This window comes from Podarcis muralis, chromosome Z (assembly GCF_964188315.1).
Source record: "Podarcis muralis chromosome Z, rPodMur119.hap1.1, whole genome shotgun sequence".
Taxonomy (NCBI): domain Eukaryota; kingdom Metazoa; phylum Chordata; class Lepidosauria; order Squamata; family Lacertidae; genus Podarcis; species Podarcis muralis.
This window is the reverse complement of record NC_135673.1, coordinates 46460650-46479450: the sequence shown is the minus strand read 5'-3', so window position 1 is coordinate 46479450 and position 18801 is coordinate 46460650. Positions and strand designations below refer to the sequence as shown.

General features: G+C 49.0%; 1 protein-coding gene across 2 annotated transcripts; it reads left to right on the top strand.

The window, feature by feature from the left end:
* The first annotated feature begins 1678 nt into the window (after positions 1–1678).
* ITGB1BP2 (integrin subunit beta 1 binding protein 2) lies at positions 1679–17696 on the top strand. 2 transcript variants are annotated; one of them, XM_028715702.2, is made up of 11 exons: positions 1679–1930; positions 7360–7409; positions 8787–8843; positions 9912–10051; positions 11023–11141; positions 12018–12070; positions 13182–13252; positions 14333–14435; positions 15997–16119; positions 16467–16529; positions 17048–17696. In XM_028715702.2, the coding sequence occupies exons 1-11, from the start codon at positions 1867–1869 to the stop codon at positions 17348–17350; spliced, it is 1146 nt and encodes a 381-aa protein (XP_028571535.2). In that variant the 5' UTR covers positions 1679–1866; the 3' UTR covers positions 17351–17696. The 2 variants fall into 2 exon arrangements, with proteins under 2 accessions (XP_028571535.2, XP_028571536.2); XM_028715703.2 differs by having other exon boundaries at positions 1681–1930; positions 16000–16119.
* Positions 17697–18801: the final 1105 nt, after the last annotated feature.

Sequence of the window (18801 nt, the reverse complement as noted above, 5' to 3'; positions counted from 1 at the left end):
CTCTGAGACACTTCAGTGTGAAAAATGACAAAGTGGTAATAACAGAAGGGGTCAGCGTAGTGTAATGGTAAGGGTGCCAGACTAGGACATGGGAGATGAGAGTTCGAATCCCTGCTCAGCCACAAAGCTCACTGGGTGCAACCTGGGAGTCTGGCCTGTGCCTCTCTGCTTAAATGACCTCAGAGGGTTGTTGTGGGAATTAAATGAGGGGCAGAAATTGTATGTACACCACCTTGAGCTCCTTGGAGAAAAAATGTGACGTAAAAGCAATGAATAGATTTAAAAAAAAAAGTACTACGGGAAGCTACTCTCCCCACTTGTGATTCGCTAGCAGCCCCAGCAGTGGAGGTGGGACATAGCTATTATGGTTGGAAGTCATTGTCAGCTGCAAAGTTGCCTATTTTTTTTAAATCCACCTTAATTGAGAGCTACCACCACTACGTCTTGAGGAAGTGGATTCCACAGCAGTGGCAGACCTTGGATTCTCAAATTTCAGCTGTGATTTTTGTGACCCCAAAATTTGGTGCCCCCCAACAGTGCCCTCAGACTTTGCCCCCAGTGCAACCGAACTGGTCATACACCCCCTAAATCTGCCTCTGCCCACAGCCCCCCCCCCCCACTTCTGGTAAGGACATGCACCCTCCCAGCCACTGTGGGTTTGTGTTCAAAGTATGAAATGCATTATCTCCTAGAAAAACCCTAAGATGTCAAGATTGTGGGGTTTGGGTATTTGAGCACCACAGAGTGGGGTTGGGAAGCCAAGTCAAAGATGCAAGAGAAACAAAAAGCCACACACACACAATACATTTAAGGCAAATCCAGTCTCCCTGGAAAATAACAATTATGGGAACTGTAGTTTAGCCCTCACAGAAGGCTGGCCCACCCACAGGTCAAGGTGAGTCAACCACCTCAGGTTTCAGGGTCCAGTGGGGCAGCACATCCCAACGTTGATGTTTCTTTCCCACCCCACTTGGAATTATAGAATTGTAGTGTTGGAAGGGACCCCAAGAGTCATCTAGTCCAACCCTCTGCCTTGCAGGGATCTTATGCCCAACGTGGGCCTGAGGTTGAGTCTCATGCTCTAGGGACTCAGCTGTTGTTCCTGATGTAGATCTTTCCTGACCCCTTATTCCCTGCCTCAGGTGCCAAAATGTCTTTGGCCAGCCTTGCTACACTTCCCAGCACCCTTAACAAACTACCGTTCCTGGGAATGGTTGCGGGTGTTGGACTAGAACCTGGCTGGGAGACCAGGGTTCGAATCCTCTCTCAGCCATGAAGCTCCCTGGGTGACCTTGAGCCAGTCACCGTCTCTTGGTCTGATCTACCTCACAGGGTTGTTGTGAGGATGAAATGGGGAGGAGGAGAACCACATGCAACACTTTGAGATCCTTGGAATATAAAGGTGGTATAGAAATGTAATAAAAACAAACAAACAAACAAACAAACAAACAAACAAACAGGGGGCAGGGGTACTTAATGCAACGCAGCCCAAACAACAGCTGATCTGAGCATCTTCACTATGGAGAAGACCATTCCTTTATGTCTCTGGAGCATCTGCCTTGCTGCCGCCCCATTGTGCTGTGCCCTCCCCGCCGGGGCAATCCACGCCTGTTTGTTCAATGCTTCTGGTAGGCCGAACGGGTTGCATGCCCATCTTTGGGCCGGGCTCCGGTTGCAGGGCCCTCCCCCTTGCCGCCTGCTAAAGATAGCCAGGGCTCGTTTTTCGCCCAGCCCCGAAAGTTGCGGTCGAGAGAGCCTCTCTGACTGACAGGGATGCGTGCTGGACAGTGACAGAGCCGGCCCGGCTTGCTTGCCTGCCTGCCTGCCTGTCTTTCTTTGTGAGGGTCTGGATCCCCGACCCAGGAGATGGCTTTGCTCTGCTACAACAAGGGATGCGGTCAGAAGTTTGACCCGGAGAAGAACACGCAAGGTAAGTCAGAGGTCCGGGACCAGCGATGGGCGGCCTCTGATGCCCACGTGACTCCGTGCGAGTTCCCACGGCACTCAGGAGAACCGCAGGAAGTTTGTTTGCAAGGAAGCGTGCGTGTAAGTTAAGAGAGTTGCTTTAACAGTTGACACGTATGCATGTGCGCGCGTGCGCGTGTGTAGTATTACCGCTTGCTTGCTTTCCTGTGCCACTCCGGCGAGTTCAACAGGTGATGTGATCACCCCAGAGCTATGATAAGAGGCTAAATTTCTGCCTGATGTTCACAGGACAGGAATCTCTGTAAGAAGACAACAATATATTGTTATTACAGTATTGTTACTAATCTTTACCTTTGATTAACTAAACCACAGTCTAAGGCAATTTACGGGTAAGATGATTAAAAACACTTAAAAACACAAAAGTAACAAATGCTTTTAAAACATGACCTTGTAGATGTGTCTCTGGCTGTGTACTCACCATACTTTTGAAGCATTACACGCTGGAACCCTGGGAACTGTAGTTTACCCCTCAGCTACAATTCCCAGCACTCTTAAGAAACTACAGCTCCCAAGGTTCTGGGGTGGGGGTTGCTTTAAAGGTACCGTGAGCCCTAGAACCAGCACGTTCAAAGCAAATGTCAAGCAAGGAGAATGTCTCAGTCATCTGCAGAGTCTGTAGTATCATTGGTATGTCTCCAAGGCAGAGAGAATTACTTCAAAAGCACCTCTTGGGCTACACACACACTTAAAGCACATAGCTTCACCCTGGGAACTGTAGCTTATTATGGGTGCCGGGAACTGTAGTTCTCTGTGGGGCAAACTACAGTTCCTATTATCCTTAGGGGGAAAGCATGCATGGTGTATACACAGCCTTGGTTTACCTGCTCAGTGCCAGGGTTGCATTGCCAGAGCGAAAAGACAGACAATAGCAGTGCATTAGTGGACGCTCCACACATCCTTCAGTTTTATTAGTTGTTCTGTGATGCTTCCCCAGTGTTACCATGTTATTGCTGTTGAAATGCCCCCCCCCCCTTCTGTTATAGATTGGATTATTGCAATGTGGGTCTACTCTTAGGCCTGGTCTGGAAGTTCCACCGGTGCAGAATGCTACATCTAGACAGTTAGTGGGGATAAATTCTCACCAGCGCATAATTCCAAAGCTCAAAAGCTTGCGCTGACTGCCCATATGCTACTGGGGTAAGCGCTATGCTTTTGTATTAATTTACAAGGCCCTTAGCCACCTGGGTCCAAGTTACCTTAGGGAGCACCTGATCCCTTATATCCCTACCTGATCACAGAGGTCTCTGGGGGACTCACTGTTCTTGGCCCCCCCATGGCTCAGATGCACAGCGTGTTTAGTATTGTGGGCACAATTTTGTGGAATTCCCTTCCTGTTGAGGCCAGAGGCCCCCTCCCTGTTGAACCTCTGGCACCTACTGAATGCTCTTATTATTATTATTATTATTATTATTATTATTATTATTACAGCAGGCTAAATAAATAAATCTATTATTTGTACCCTGCTAATCTGACTGGATTGCCCCAGCCACTCTTGGCAGCTTCCAACATAAATAAAAACGTAACACAACATTACACATTAAAAGCCTTCCCTATTCAGGGCTGCCTTCAGATGTCTTCTAAAGATTATATAGCTACTCATTTTCTTGACATCTGATGGGACGGCATTCCATAGGGCAGGTGCCACCACCGAAAAGACCCTCTGCTTGGTTCTCCGTAGCTTCATTTCTTGCTGTGAGGGACCCCCCAGAAGGCCCTTAGAGCTAGATCTCAGTGTCTGGACTGAACGATGAAGGTGAAATCCTTCAATGGATTTTTAATTTTTTTAAAAAACTTTTTAAATAAAAAAAAAAATAAAATAAATTTTTTTATTTATATCCCGCCCTCCCCAGCCGAAGCCGGGCTCAGGGCGGCTAACAACACTAAAACAGTACAACATTATAAATACATTCTAAAAATTAATTAAAATACAAATTGATGGCAACCATAGACTAAAGCTTTGTAGAGATTGCCAAAGGAGGGAGTCAGGCTGCGCCCTGACCAAAGGCCTGGTGGAACAGCTCTGTCTTACAGGCCCTGCGAAAAGATGTCAAGTCCTGCAGGGCCCTTGTCTCTTGCGACAGGGCATTCCACCAGGTTGGGGCCGCAGCCGAAAAAGCTCTGGCTCTAGTTGAGGCCAGCCTAACCTCTCTGTGGCCTGGGACCTTCAAGATGTTTTTATTTGAAGACCGTAAGTTCCTCTGTGGGGCATACCAGGAGAGGCGGTCCCGTAGGTACGAGGGTCCTAGGCCGTATAGGGCTTTAAAGGTTAAAACCAGCACCTTAAACCTGATCCTGTACTCCACCGGGAGCCAGTGCAGCTGGTATAGCACCGGATGAATGTGATCTCGCAGCGAAGACCCCGTAAGGAGTCTCGCTGCGGCATTCTGCACCCGCTGGAGTTTCTGGGTCAGTCTCAAGGGCAGCCCCACGTAGAGCGAGTTACAATAATCCAGTCTGGAGGTGACCGTCGCGTGGATCACAGTGGCTAGGTCAGGGCGAGAGAGGTAAGGAGCCAACTGCTTAGCTTGGCGGAGATGAAAAAATGCCGCCTTTGTTATAGCTGCAATCTGCGCCTCCATGGAGAGGGAGGTATCGAAGATTACACCCAAACTCTTAACGGACGGTGCTGGCACTAATTGCACCCCCGCAAGAGAAGGGAGTTGCCCCCTCAATCTCATATCGTCTCGTCCCAGCCAGAGGACCTCTGTCTTCGAAGGATTTAACTTCAACCGGCTCCCACGTAACCATCCAGCCACAGCTTCCAAGCATCTGATCAGTGTGTCTGGGGCCGAGTCAGGATGGCCATCCATCAACAGATAGAGTTGGGTGTCATCAGCATACTGATGACAGCCCAGCCCAAAACTCCGGACAAGCTGGGCAAGGGGGCGCATAAAGATGTTAAAAAGCATCGGGGAGAGAATCGCACCCTGAGGCACTCCACACACCAAGGAGTGGCGGGATGACAATTCCCCCCCAAGCGCCACCCTCTGTCCCCGACCAGAGAGAAACGAGCGCAGCCATTGAAGGGCTGTGCCCTGGATCCCCACGTCGCCAAGGCGGTGGTCCAGGAGTTCGTGATCGACCATGTCAAAGGCTGCTGACAGGTCTAGAAGAATCAGCAGCCCCGACCCGCCTCGATCCAGCTGCCTACGGAGATCATCTGTTAAGGCGACCAGAGCCGTCTCGGTCCCATGACCAGCGCGGAAGCCGGACTGGAATGGATCCAGTCTGGAATGGATCTTTTCTCTCATTACCAATAAACTTATAACATACAGATTACATAAACATCTCTCCCTCCCCAATTTTGGACTTTCCTCGGCTTCCGTTCCTGATTTATTTACCTCCTTATATATTCTGCATTATATTTTGAATTATGGCGCTGGAGGAGACTCTTGGGAGTCCCATGGACTGCAAGAAGATCAAACCTATCCATTCTGAAGGAAATCAGCCCTGAGTGCTCACTGGAAGGACAGATCCTGAAGCTGAGGCTCCAATACTTTGGCCACCTCATGAGAAGAGAAAACTCCCTGGAAAAGACCCTGATGTTGGGAAAGATGGAGGGCACAAGGAGAAGGGGACAACAGAGGATGAGACGGTTGGACAGTGTTCTCGAAGCTACCAGCATGACCAAACTGCGGGAGGCAGTGGAAGACAGAAGTGCCTGGCATGCTCTGGTCCATGGGGTCACGAAGAGTCGGACATGACTAAACGACTAAATAACATCTGCTATCTTCTACAAATATCATACTTTTTCCTTTTATTACATTACCTATTCCCTATCCATAAAACTGTGAATGCTTATTTAAATCCTACCATCAGATCAATGTTCTTCCTTTGTTTCTGCAAATATAATATAAAAGGTTCCCACTCTTTTTCAAAATCCCTGTTGTCCTTTTCCCGAAGTCTGTGTGTCAGCTTCACCATCTCTGCATAACTCACCAGTTTTTCTTGCCATTGTTCTTTTGTTGGAATTTCTCCAGTCTTCCAATTCTGCGCTAGCAGTATTCTCGCCACCGCCATTGCATACATAAATAGTGTCCTTTTTTCTTTTGGCAGGTCTTGCCCTAAAATGCCCAACAGGGAGGCTTCTGGTTGTTTAACAAATGTTATTTTAAACTTTAAAAAAAAATTCATTGTAAATCATTTCCCAGTATACCTTAACCTTTTTACAATCCCACCACATATGACAAAAAGTCCCTTCAACCTCTTTACACCTCCAACATTCCCTCTGTTCATTTTTATATCTTCATATAATTTTCCTTTAACAATATACAATATCAAATTTACTTTCCAGAGTTTTGTCCAATCTACAAATTGTATGTTGTGGCCTATATCTTGTGCCCATTTAATTATTACTGATTTCACTTCCTCATTTTTTGTTTCCCATTCCAAAAGAATGTTATACATTTTCTTTAATAATTTTGTGTTCTCTTCTATTACAGTGGTACCTCGGGTTAAGTACTTAATTCGTTCCGGAGGTCCGTTCTTAACCTGAAACTGTTCTTAACCTGAAGCACCACTTTAGCTAATGGGGCCTCCTGCTGCCACCGCGCAGCTGGAGCATAATTTCTGTTCTCATCCTGAAGCAAAGTTCTTAACCCGAGGTACTATTTCTGGGTTAGCGGAGGCTGTAAGCTGAAGCATCTGTAACCTGAAGCGTCTGGCCCCGGTGATTTCCCTGCCTTTGCTTGGTTTATTGCATCTATAATTTCCTGCATGGTTATTTCCTTCAATGGATGTTTGATTTTCTGATTTTAACTGATTTTTTTTGTATCGTACAATAGAGACTGTTGCAGTCAAGGGATATGTAATTTGTTTAAATAAATACGATAACTAACATAGCACAACAAAAGTCGAACAAAACCCTAGGCTGTTTGTGTTTTGAAAAGCTGCAGGATTTCAGCAGGGCGCTATGGGACATTCACAGATCGGAAATGCAGCAACATGTTCACCCTGGAACCTTTGCGAGTGCGAACAGCATCAAAAGTGGGATCATGTACAACCACTCCCCAATACTGCCCCAAGCACAAATTGTCCTGAATGCCCACTGAGAAGGATATCTGAGGGGCCAGGGGTGTGAAAAGTAATACCGCTTGCAGACTTCACAAAGGGATCCAGTTGCCCACTGTGATAATGGGATGCAGGGCTACATGAGCCTTTGGCCTGATTCAGTAAGATGAGAGCCTGGATAGCTCCAGTTGGTTGGAGTGTGGTGGTGATAATGCCAAGGTTGTAGGTTTGATCCCCGTATGGGACATCAGCTTATTCCTGCATTGCAATGGGTTGGACTAGATGATCCTCAGGGTCCCTTCCAACTCTATGATTCTTCTGGCTGAACTGTTGACTTCTACCATTTTTGTTTCCCGCTCTCAGACTCCTGCCTCTACCACCCGGGTTTACCCATCTTCCATGATGCCTTGAAGGTGAGTTGGTTGAGCAGAGCAGGGCAATGGGTTGAAGATCATCACTGCTGTGCCACATCCTTGCATAGGATTGCGCATGGTCTGACTGGGCAGTGGGGTCTGGAGAGACTGGCATAAGGCATGAGAATAGCAGGTTGTTGATCAGGTATTTGTGTGTATGGGGGGGGCATCCTGTTGCTTTACATTTTGGCTGGGCTTAGTAGCCCTTGGAATTCCTATCATACCACTTTAAACTGTCATGGCTCTCCCCAAATACCCCTGGGCACTGTAATTTGTTAAGGGTGCTGACTGTGAGTTGTTAGGAGCAAGGGAGGATTTAGGGCTGTGCAAGGGAAGGAGAGAAGGCAGAGGCACTGGGCTTTGGAAAGGAGCTGTGAGACTCTGACAGTGTTTTAGAAGCCTCCCTTCTCTTTCCCAAAACCTAGTTAATGCATTCCCAACTTTGGGGTGCTATGGGAGCTTGGGAGGGCTCCAGGGCCCTGCCAGAACCTCATGCCTCTTTCCCAAAGCAGAACTGCCCCCTCACCCAGTTTTGTAAAAGCAGCATGACGGCTGGGTGTGTGTGCAAATTTTGGCGCCATTCAAGTCTGCCAATGATAGAAGACCCCCTCCCTCACAGAGCTGCAGTTCTCCAGGGAACTGTTCAATGTACGCTGAGGATGTGAACTTGGCTTTCTCGCTTCATGCTCCATGGCTGTGAATTAAGAGCATCTGTCCTGTGCCCACCATTTACTGTGAGGACTGGGGAACTGGAGGTATGAGTTTGCAAAAAATGCGCCTGTCCTCCCAGCATGAATGCTGCATTCTGGGACTTGTTGCCCTGTCCCCCTGGTGTTAAAGGTAAAGGTAAAGGTACCCCTGCCCGTACGGGCCAGTCTTGACAGACTCTAGGGTTGTGCGCCCATCTCACTCAAGAGGCCGAGGGCCAGCGCTGTCCGGAGACACTTCCGGGTCACGTGGCCAGCATGACATCGCTGCTCTGGCGAGCCAGAGCCGCACACGGAAACGCCGTTTACCTTCCTGCTAGTAAGCGGTTCCTATTTATCTACTTGCACCCGAGGGTGCTTTCGAACTGCTAGGTTGGCAGGCGCTGGGACCGAGCAGCGGGAGCGCACCCCGCCGCGGGGATTCGAACCGCCGACCTTTCGATCGGCAAGTCCTAGGCGCTGAGGCTTTAACCCACAGCGCCACCCGCGTCCCTTCCCCCTGGTGTTACTGGTGGTTAAAAAAGAAAATATGCCACTCCTCTAGCTGTAAAAGAGCACACAGGTTTTCCCCGCCAGACACCAGTATTAAATTTCTAGTTGCCTCTGGTAACCATTTGTGGGTTGCTGTGTTTGTGAAATGGAGGACTTACCCCTATGTTATTCCTCCCAGGGCTGGTCTTGCTGCAAGAAACGAACCACCGACTTCTCAGAATTCCTCTCCATAAAGGTGTGTTCTGTGCCCATTGGATCTTCCCCTTCACCCCATAGTGCGGGCTCCTGTGAGCCAAATGAGTTTTGACCAATCTCTGGTGTGCCACTCTTTTGGGTGAATTTCTTTGAACTGTATGAGCCCTATGTTGGAGGTTCAGGCAGATGTTCTGATGACCATTGCCTTTATGTAAATATCCAACCTGCTGACCCTTAGAGTCATAGGAAGCTGCCTTATACTCAGCCAGACCATTGGTCCATCTAGCTCAATATTGTCTACATGGACTGACAATGGCTCTCCAGGGTTTAGGGATCTCTTTCAGCCCTACTTGGAGACACCAATGATGGAATCTGGGACTTTCTGCACGCAAAACAGACGCTCTGCCACTGAGCTATGGCCCCACCCCATCTCAAAGGCTTAGAGCAGGTAATTAACAACTGGAAAGCAGCCAAACAAGCACTAGCAAAACAGCTAAATTAAAATGGCTAGTTCAGCAAAGGTAGCAGATGGTGACATGTTATATTGACGAACACTGGATCAACCTGTCATGTCCTGAACATATAAAGCTGAGCTTTCCTAAATCAGGCCAACTGGACCACCTAGCCTAATATATTCTTTCCGCTTGGTAGTAGTTTTGCAACTGAGATCCTTTTCGGGGGGAGATGTTGGGAACTGAATTGGGATGTTCTGTGTGCAGAGCAGGTGGTCTCCCACAGAGCTATGGCCCCCACCTCCATCTCTTATGGCAGGCACTCACATGAATGTGCTTGCAGATGTAAGCAGCCAGTGCATGGAATAGGAGAGCGCTCACTTTCAAGGGCAGGAGGGATCTTCCTCACAATATAAATGAGTGCTACTAATATGCTGTGGCATATTATATGCTGTAAGCTCCTTTGCTTACAAGTACATGGACACATCATGTGCCTTCTGCAGAGGTATTTTGTAACATGTGAAGGGGCCCTTAGTGGGCCACTGGTTCCTACAGCTTTGGGCACTTCCAGACGACCTGTTTATTGAGCATTCCACCTGATTTGGTTGTGGAGAGGTTCAAACTAGGGCCGGACGCTATGCATTTTGTCCCCAAAGGGCTGCACCAAAGGTTATCACAGCAATGAGAAGCCTCCAGAGCCAGAGGAGGCCTCGAGCGAGCCAAAGGTCAAGACAAGCACTGAGGTCATCATCCAGGGGCCAAAGTCAGCAGAGATGATGGAGCGTGAGAGGCCCAGGTGAGGTGGGGAGAAAGGGCAGGCCGTTCTCCTGGGACCAGGGGCAACGGGATAAAAAATTGCCTTGTACCATACCCTCCAACATTTATCCAATGAAAATAGAGATATCCTATTCAATAATAATGATAATGATACCCCACCATCTGATTCGGTTAGCCAACACATATAAAAACATAATAAAACATTAAACATTAAGAAAAACTTCCCTATACAGGTCTGCCTTCATATGTCTTTTAAACGTTGTATAGTTATCTCCATTTCGGGGGGGGGGGGGTTGTCACATAACTGAGCCAAAACCAACATTTCTCTGATGGAAATAGGGATGTCTTAAGGAAAAGCAGTACATTCCAGGATCAAAAACGAAACCAGGATGGCTTCTGTAAATCTGGGACCGTCCCTGGAAAAAAGGGACACTTCAGGGTCTGTTATACTGAGCCAGACCATTGGGCCATCAAGCTCAGTTTCATCTATCCTGATAGACAGCATCTGTCCAGGGCATTGAGCAGAGACATTCCCAGCCCTACCTGGAGCTGCCATTTGGGGCTGAACCTGGGACCTTCTGCATGCAAAGCAGACACTCTGCTACTGAGCTACAGGCTCTTGCTGGATCAAACCAAGAGTCCCTCTAGTCTAGCCTACTGCTCCCCTCGATGGCTAGCCAGATGCCTCTTGCAACCCCCGCAAGGAGACAGTGAAGGCAGCATCCCTTCCTTCTTGTATGCTCCAGTGTCTGCCACTGAGAGGCAGACTGCTTCCAGGTATGAAGGCCCCATTTTGGTGCTAATTCCTGTTTAAAGCCCTGGGGCCTTGTGGCAGGGAATTCCACAGGTGAACTGTGCATTTTGTGAAGGGGGTGGCACATGGGGTCCCCACCTTCTTGGAACCCTGTTTCAGATGAAGCTTGGCAGTAACTCTGAATCTTCATATATAATCAAATCTCTTTTGTTTTTTATTTTGTTAACGTTCTCCAGTTCTGATGAGCCTAAACAGCTGCTGCCTGTGAAAGTGTCCGGATCTCTGGCGCAGGCCCTGAGCAAGCTGGATTTGACCCGCAAGGACCACCCGCCAGTTCAAGGCTCAGCAGACACTCGTAAGAGCCTTGCTGGTTTGGGAGGGTGAGGTGGGAAATAACTACAAAGGGGTACAGGACAGGTATTGTACTTGGAAAGGATTCCTCCAAGTTTTGGTGCCTGCAGGCATATTTGGAAATCTAAGAAACTGTTGTGGGCACTCCAAAATACCCCTTTCACAGAATAAAAACAAACAATGTCCAGAACCCCCTCTCAAAAACAGACAAAACTCACACATTTGACACATGTTTAAAGCACATGGCTCTCCCCAGAGAATCTTTGGAATGGTAGATTACCCTTCCCCCAAAGCTATAATTCCCAGCACCCTTAACAAACTACAGTTCCCAGTATTCTTTGTGGGAAAGCTATGCACTTTAAATATATGGTGGAGATGCGGCAGGGGGGCTCCCCCATCTTGTTTAAGGCCCAAGGTCAAGAAGTCCAAGCAGTTTGAGCAACCAGATGTTTTCATTTTAGAAAATCTGAGCTGGGTTCCCTTTCTGCTACAAGCGGGAGCCTGCGGTGGCTACCTGTTGCTCTGCTGGATAAAGATGTAAACTCTTGGTATCCAGTACAGCACTGAGCAATAGAACATGAGCTTTATTACAGGGGTGTTTGGGGTTGCTGCCTTTGTGCTGAGCATCGACAGGCTCACCTGCCCACCTCCCTTTTTATGGGTCTGATAGCAGCGCACAGCAAATCAGTCACCCAGATCTACGAGCTCAGGGCTGTTAGTTAGCATAGGATCTCCCTGGACTTTAATCAACCGCAGTGGATTGCACTTTGCAGAGTCAACAAGGCTAAGCTCCTAGAAGGGGGGGGGGCTGTCATTTGGGGGTTTGCAAAGTGCGCTCAAGATGTTTGCCTGACTTTGCATTTGTGCCTCCCCACAACAGCTTCCCTGGAGGTGAGCGCTGGCACGACCTGCAAGAACTCTGGCTGCAAGGCGGTGAGTCCTGTGTTTGGGTTTGCCCCTCCCTTTCTAAACTCCCGGCATGTCTCCTCAAGCCTGTGCTCTCTTTCCATGAGAGTTTTCTCAGATTTCCAATACTGCCCCCCCCCCCACCGCTGTTCATTTACACCCTCTGCTCTGAGGCTTTGCATCTCTGACGTGAACTTCTGACCAAGCCTTAAGGCAACCTACCCCAGCCGCACATTTTGGACTACTGCCCCCATGGTTCCCAGCCGTCATCGCCAGCTGTCGTTCAACATTTGGAAGAGCACCAGGTTGGGGGAGATTGCTATACCCTGTCTGATGGTGAAAGGATGGGGTTTCTGGGATATTTATCTAGCATGGAATTTAGAGCTGAGGATGAGCCAGTTCACATACATTTCACAGAACCAGGGAAAGGTGTGGCTGGCGCTCATGGGAGTTGTAGTCCGACCACATCTGGAGGGCGCCAAGTTTATCTATTTATTTGCTGTATTCACATCCCACCTCTTTCTCCAAGTTGCTCAAGGCAGCTTACGTGGTTCCCCCCTCCATTTAATCCCCACAACAACCCTGTGAGGTAGGTTAGGCTGAGAGGCAGGGAGTGGCCCAGAGCTACTCAGTGAGCTTCATGGCAAAATTGGCCTTTGAACCTGGTCCCCACCTAGTCCGGTGCTCTAACTGCTATACCACACAGTCTCTTGTGGTAGTTGCAGTCCAGCGTTTGGAGGGTACAACATTGAGGAAGGTTGCCTCAAGCCTAGAGCCCAATCTGTGGAGGCTGCTCAGTTTCCTCTTCCTAGGTCTCAATGCAGAAGGTCAGCAGCAGGAAGGATGTGGACAGAGGTGGAATTTCTTGCTTCTGTCTTTCATTGGCTCTGGCGCCACCTACTGTTGGGCTCCATGCCACCTGCCAATCCCAAAGGACACCAGCCACCACTGGCCTTGATCCATGGTTTCTCCACTCCAAACAAGATTCCTGCTGGGAAATGGAGCCCACGGCTGTGGCTGGTGCATCAGGAAGCAAAGGGTGGGCCTGGGCTTCTCTGGCCAGCAGAGAGATGGTTGGGCCGCCTCTGCCTCCCGCAAGGCTGCTTGGCTGACCTTTCTGCCCTGGCTTATCTTCCAGGTTTACCAGGGAGAAGAAAGCGATAGGGAGACCTGCACATTCCACCCTGGGGTGCCTGTCTTCCACGAAGGGTAAGGCGTAATTCCTCCAGCCCTGCCTGTGGGATCATGGGGTGCTTCGTCTCCCATGTTCAACCCATGCTGGCCAGCTGGAGGACGGTTTCTCTTTCTCAGCACAGGCTATTCTGTTCCTGCATTGTGCTTTGCAGGGTGCAATACCCTTGGAGCTCTTTTATCATACTCGTACAGCTCGAGCAGGTCGTTCCAGGGTGCGGAATCAAGCACACAGCACTGGACCCCCATCCATATCTGGCAAAATCCATGACTCCTCCCCCAAATACTTCTGCTTAATAGAGCTCACCTCATGCACATGCTTTCCCTGTGCTCACTCCAGTCAATCAAGCTTCTGCCTCCCCCCATCCTGTAGATTCTAGTGAGGATGATACATTCCAAGGCAGCTTGTGACAAAAAGTAGCCTAAATGCCCATTAGAGCTCATTGTTCCCCATCAGTGAAAAGCCCAAAGTTGTCACAAAATAATTGGACCTTTTTGAGCTATTTTTTGAGGGACATGGGCAAGAACAACATTGCTGACATCAGTTGCCATACATGCAGATTTTCCTGAACATTTAGCTAATTTCCGCCCAGATTCTGCTTTCGGCTGCAGTATTCTGGGCGTGACATATGGCAACCCAACATAAGAAGAGCCGGCATTCTGTTCTCACGGTGGCCAACCAGATGCCCCTTTGGGAAACCTGCAAACACTCCTCCTTCCTGAAGTTTCCAGCAACTGATATTCAGAAGCATTGCTGCCTCCAGCTGTGGAGGCAGAGCATAGCCTCCATCATGGCTGGAAGCCCTTGATAGCTTTATCCTCTTCCATGAATTTTTCAATCTTCTTTTAAAGCCATCCAAGTCCATGACCATCCCTGCCTCCTGTGGGAATGAGTTCTTTAGTTTAACTAAGTGCTGTGTGTGTATATGTCCCTCCAGTCTTCCAATCTTCTGTTGGCAACCAGACAGCTTAGGAACAATTTGCTACACTCAAATAGCCAAAGTAGGATCAAGGCAAGAATTCAAGGGTGGCTTAATTCTCAGCCTCTTTCCTGTGCTTCTCTCTCCTATCGGTTCATTTGATCCCCCACCTATCCAGCATGAAATACTGGAGCTGCTGTGGAATGAAAACCACCGACTTCACAGCATTCCTGGAGCAAAAGGGTTGCAGCCGAGGGAAGCACACCTGGGTGAAGAAGCAGGTGAGGAACACACACTCCTCTGGTCCCCCTGTTAGGGATGGGCAAATCTCTCCATTTCAGTTTTCTCAGTCTCTCTCCCCTCTCCTCCCTCCGTTTCTTAAATTCAGCTCCCCACATGTCTGCAGAAATTTCTGGATTTTTAAAAATCCCCATTAAAATTAATCAGTGGGCTGATGTGAATTTCTCCTAACAAACCTATTTTTGCATGCGGTTTTGAGCAATGCACACATTTCTGCAAGGTGTTTTGATGGGATTTCATGCATTGTTCTCACATATACACAGTGGTACCTCGGGTTACATATGCTTCAGGTTACAGACTCCACTAACCCATAAATATTACCTTGGGTTAAGAACTTTGCTTCAGGATGAGAACAGAAATTGCGCCGTGGTGGCAGCGGGAGGCCCCATTAGCTAAAGTGGTACCTCAGGTTAAGAACAGTTTCGGGTTAAGAACGGACCTCCAGAACGAATAAAGTTCTTAACTTGAGGTACCACTGTACTTGAAAGTGCTGGTCATTCACTTCTTCCCCATGACCTTCACACACACAAAGTAATCCATTAAAGGAGATTGAGAGCCTGCACCTTAAGTGAGTTAATAGTATGAGATGTATTTGAATGTTGCACGTGATGGTGAAAGTAGATGTGATGTAGGAGGGTTTTGATAAGACTATTTCAGGGGGGAAAAGAATAGGCCCCATTAGCTAAAGTGGTGCTTCAGGTTAAGAACAGACCACGTGAACGAATTAAGAACTTAACCCGAGGCACCACTGTACATGCATTTTGACACATACTTGCCCCTCTTAAACACATTGCTTGGCTGGAGAAATGCTTTGCAAAATGTGAAAGTTCACATTTGAAGGATAGCTGTGTTCTAGTTCAGGAATTGGGTTGAGAAGTGCAAATTAGGTTAAGGTAAAGGTAAAGGTACCCCTGCCCGTACGGGCCAGTCTTGACAGACTCTAGGGTTGTGCGCCCATCTCACTTAAAAGGCCGGGGGCCAGCGCTGTCCGGAGACACTTCCGGGTCACGTGGCCAGCGTGACAAAGCTGCTCTGGCGAGCCAGAGCCGCACACGGAAACGCCGTTTACCTTCCCGCTGGTAAGCGGTCCCTATTTATCTACTTGCACCCGGGGGTGCTTTCGAACTGCTAGGTTGGCAGGCGCTGGGACCGAGCAGCGGGAGCGCACCCCGCCGCGGGGATTCGAACCGCCGACCATGCGATCGACAAGTCCTAGGCGCTGAGGCTTTTACCCACAGCGCCACCCGCGTCCCTGCAAATTAGGTTAGTTTCTCATTAAAATGCAAAAAAGAAAGAAAGAAAGAAAGAAAGAAAGAAAGAAAGAAAGAAAGAAAGAAAGAAAATTGTCTCCCTCCTCTGCTCGTCAACCACCTTAGTGTGCTTACTGGGCTTCCTATGAAAAGGGGCTCGTTGCCTGTCTTCACCCTTGCTTTGCAGCTAAGATACCCTCCCCCCACCAACCTTTCAAGGCCCACCTGCCTTGAGGGAAGTGGCTGCTCTATAAATGGGCAGGTGGGAATGTTAACTGGCTCTTTTTGGCAGCAGGACAAGAAGTTGGTCTCTTGCCGGCAGGACTGGCACCAAACTGGCAGCCAAGTGGTGGTGACCATCTATGCCAAGACCCCTCTGCCAAATCTCAGCTCTGTGAAGGCCAACCGCACAACGGTAAGGAAGGGCAGACAGTGTCCTGAGGAGGGCTATCTGCCCCTTGGAGCAACCTTGGCGCTGCTGAGTGCAGTGCTGGCCTGCATGGCGAGTGTGCAATCATTGTATTCTCCAAAATGAGATGGGTGTGGTCAGTGCTATTTTTCTAGAAAAAGAGGTGCCGGAACTCACCATGAACGCCTGCCTTTTTTCTCTTATAATGGCAATGGCGCCCATCTGAGAGGTGCCAGAACTGAGTTCTGGTGAGTTCCAGCTGGAAAAAAAAGCCCTGGGAGGGGCAGTGGGGGTCCTACAGCAGGACAAAATTGTACTGAAGTTGCCTCCTCTTTTTATCCTCCTTCCTGCAGCTGGACATTCATATTACTTTCGAAGGAGATAAGGTTTTCCAGGCAGAGTTGGATCTCTGGGGGGTAAGTTTTGGGTTGCTTCACTTGGTAACAAACTATATTTTTTAAAAAAAATGAAAAAAATATGTGGGACGGGGCCTGGGTTGAGGGTGCAACGACAGCTAAAGCTATTGAATTCCTACTCCATGAGCAGCTGTTAAACACACAGGAAAAATACAGTTACCTTGCAGTTCCACAGTTTGGCTACAGTGGGGAAGCCTAAACATGCCCTCCACTCGCATAGCAGACCTTATAGCATGGCACAGCTATAAACATGCTGCCTAGTGTGTCCAGTCATTGGATCCCTCCTTCTTTCCCTCAGAAGTTCTCCTCTGCCTGCAGCCAAAGGTTCCAGAAGCCATGATGCTGGCTCCTACAAGAGGCTACTAGCCGCGATGACTGCCCTCCGATAATCTGCTGCCTGAAGCAGTTGCCTTCCTTTGCCTAACGTTAGGGCCAGCTCTATACCATACTATGCCTTGGCTCTGTGACAGCAGAGAGTCAGAGCAGTATTCATTAAATGGCACTCTTCTCCTCTCCAGGTCATCAATGTGGAGAAGAGCTTTTTGAACATGTTGCCCTCCAAAGTGGAAATTACCCTGAAGAAGGAAAACGCTGTCACCTGGGCTAGGCTGGAGCACCCCCAGGGCAAATCACAAATGTTGCGGCAGCAGCAGCAGCAGCAGCTGGAGACAGACAGTTTGGAAAGCCAGAAAGCCAGAGGAGCTCATCTGGAAGAGGAGTCCGACGACAGCTTGAGCTGGTCAGAGGAGGAGGAGGAGGAATGGGAGGAAGGAGAGAAGAGCCAAGCCCTCCCTGCTAGCCACAACTCTGATGGGAAGTGAGTCGCAGCTGAGTGCTGCAGCCTGTGGAATTGGGAATGGGCTGGACTGTTCCCAGCTCTGATCTGTGTTGCTGAAAACAGGGGCACCAACCGGGTGCTACAGGAAGAATGCCCACTGTTTGCCAGGGACAGACTATGCCTGATGCTCCTCCTCTTCTGTCCAGGGCTGCAGAGCTGTCTGGATTGGGATGCAGGTGAAGGGGGGGGGGCATATCCAGGGTGGTGGGAACCGGTGTCTGGAATTTCCCCATCCCCTCTTTTGTTTGTGTCTCTGTTGCTGCATCTCATTCATGGAATAAGTAACTTTCTTCAATAAAAAGGAAGATGAAAAGTATACTATGAAAGTACCACCGTCTTGGGCAGTGTTTTTGTGGTTGTGTTTGACTCTTGGGAGATTGTGCTTGGCTCAGGGTTGGGGGTGAGGGGAACATAGGAAGCTGACTTCTAGCTCAGTCTTTGTCCATGCTGACAGTGATAAGAATTGCCAGTCTGTTAAGTGCCATTAAGACTCTTTGCGCTTGAGTATGGCATCGAAAGACTGCACTCTGCTGTTTAATTCATTAAGAGACCAATATAAGCTGCAGCCTCTGGGCGTTAGGAAAACAAGAAGCTGGCTTTATACAGAATCAGACCCAGCGGTGTAGCGTGGGTTGTCAGCACCCGGGGCAAGGCAAGTAATTTGCGCCCCCTAACCCGTGGATTTGCGCCCCCTAACCCGTGGATTTGCCCTAACCCCAGATGTTGCGCCCGGTGCGGCCGGCCCCCCCTGCACCCCCCACGCTACACCACTGATCAGACCATTAGATTACCTTGCCCAGTATTGTCCAGCCTGACTAGCAACAGCTATCCAGAGTCTGAGGCAGGGGATCTTTCCAACCCTACCTGGAGAAACGAGGGACTGGACCTGGGAGCTTCTGCATGCAAGCAGATGCTCCAGTACTGAGTCATGGTCCTTCTAGGCTTTGTGTGGGTTTCCATTTCTGAGTTGGGGTTGCCTTCACGTACCTGCTCTGGACAAGGCACAGCATCATTCAGACAATTCAGAGCAAGCAAAGGAAAAGTAATTCTTCACATAGTGCACAGTTAAACTATGGGATTGGCTCTCATTAGATGCAATGGTGGCCACCAGCTTAGGTGACTTTCAAAGGAAATCAGAACTCCATGGAAAAGGAGGCTGTCAATAGCCATGATGTGTTGTCCCTCCACTGTAAGAGGCAGTATACCTGTGACTTGCTGGGAGTCACAAGTGGGAAGAGTGTTGTTGTGCTCAGGTTGCACTTTCAGGCTTCCCCCTGTGGCATCCAGCTGGCCACAGTGACAGCAGGACTCTAGGCTACATGGACCTTGGGACTGATGCAGCAGCCAGTCTCTTCTGGTGCTCCTACCATTTTCAGAAAGGGAAAGGATGTAGAAGGAGCAGAAGCAAGGGAAATGTATGTTTGCCCCTAGCAG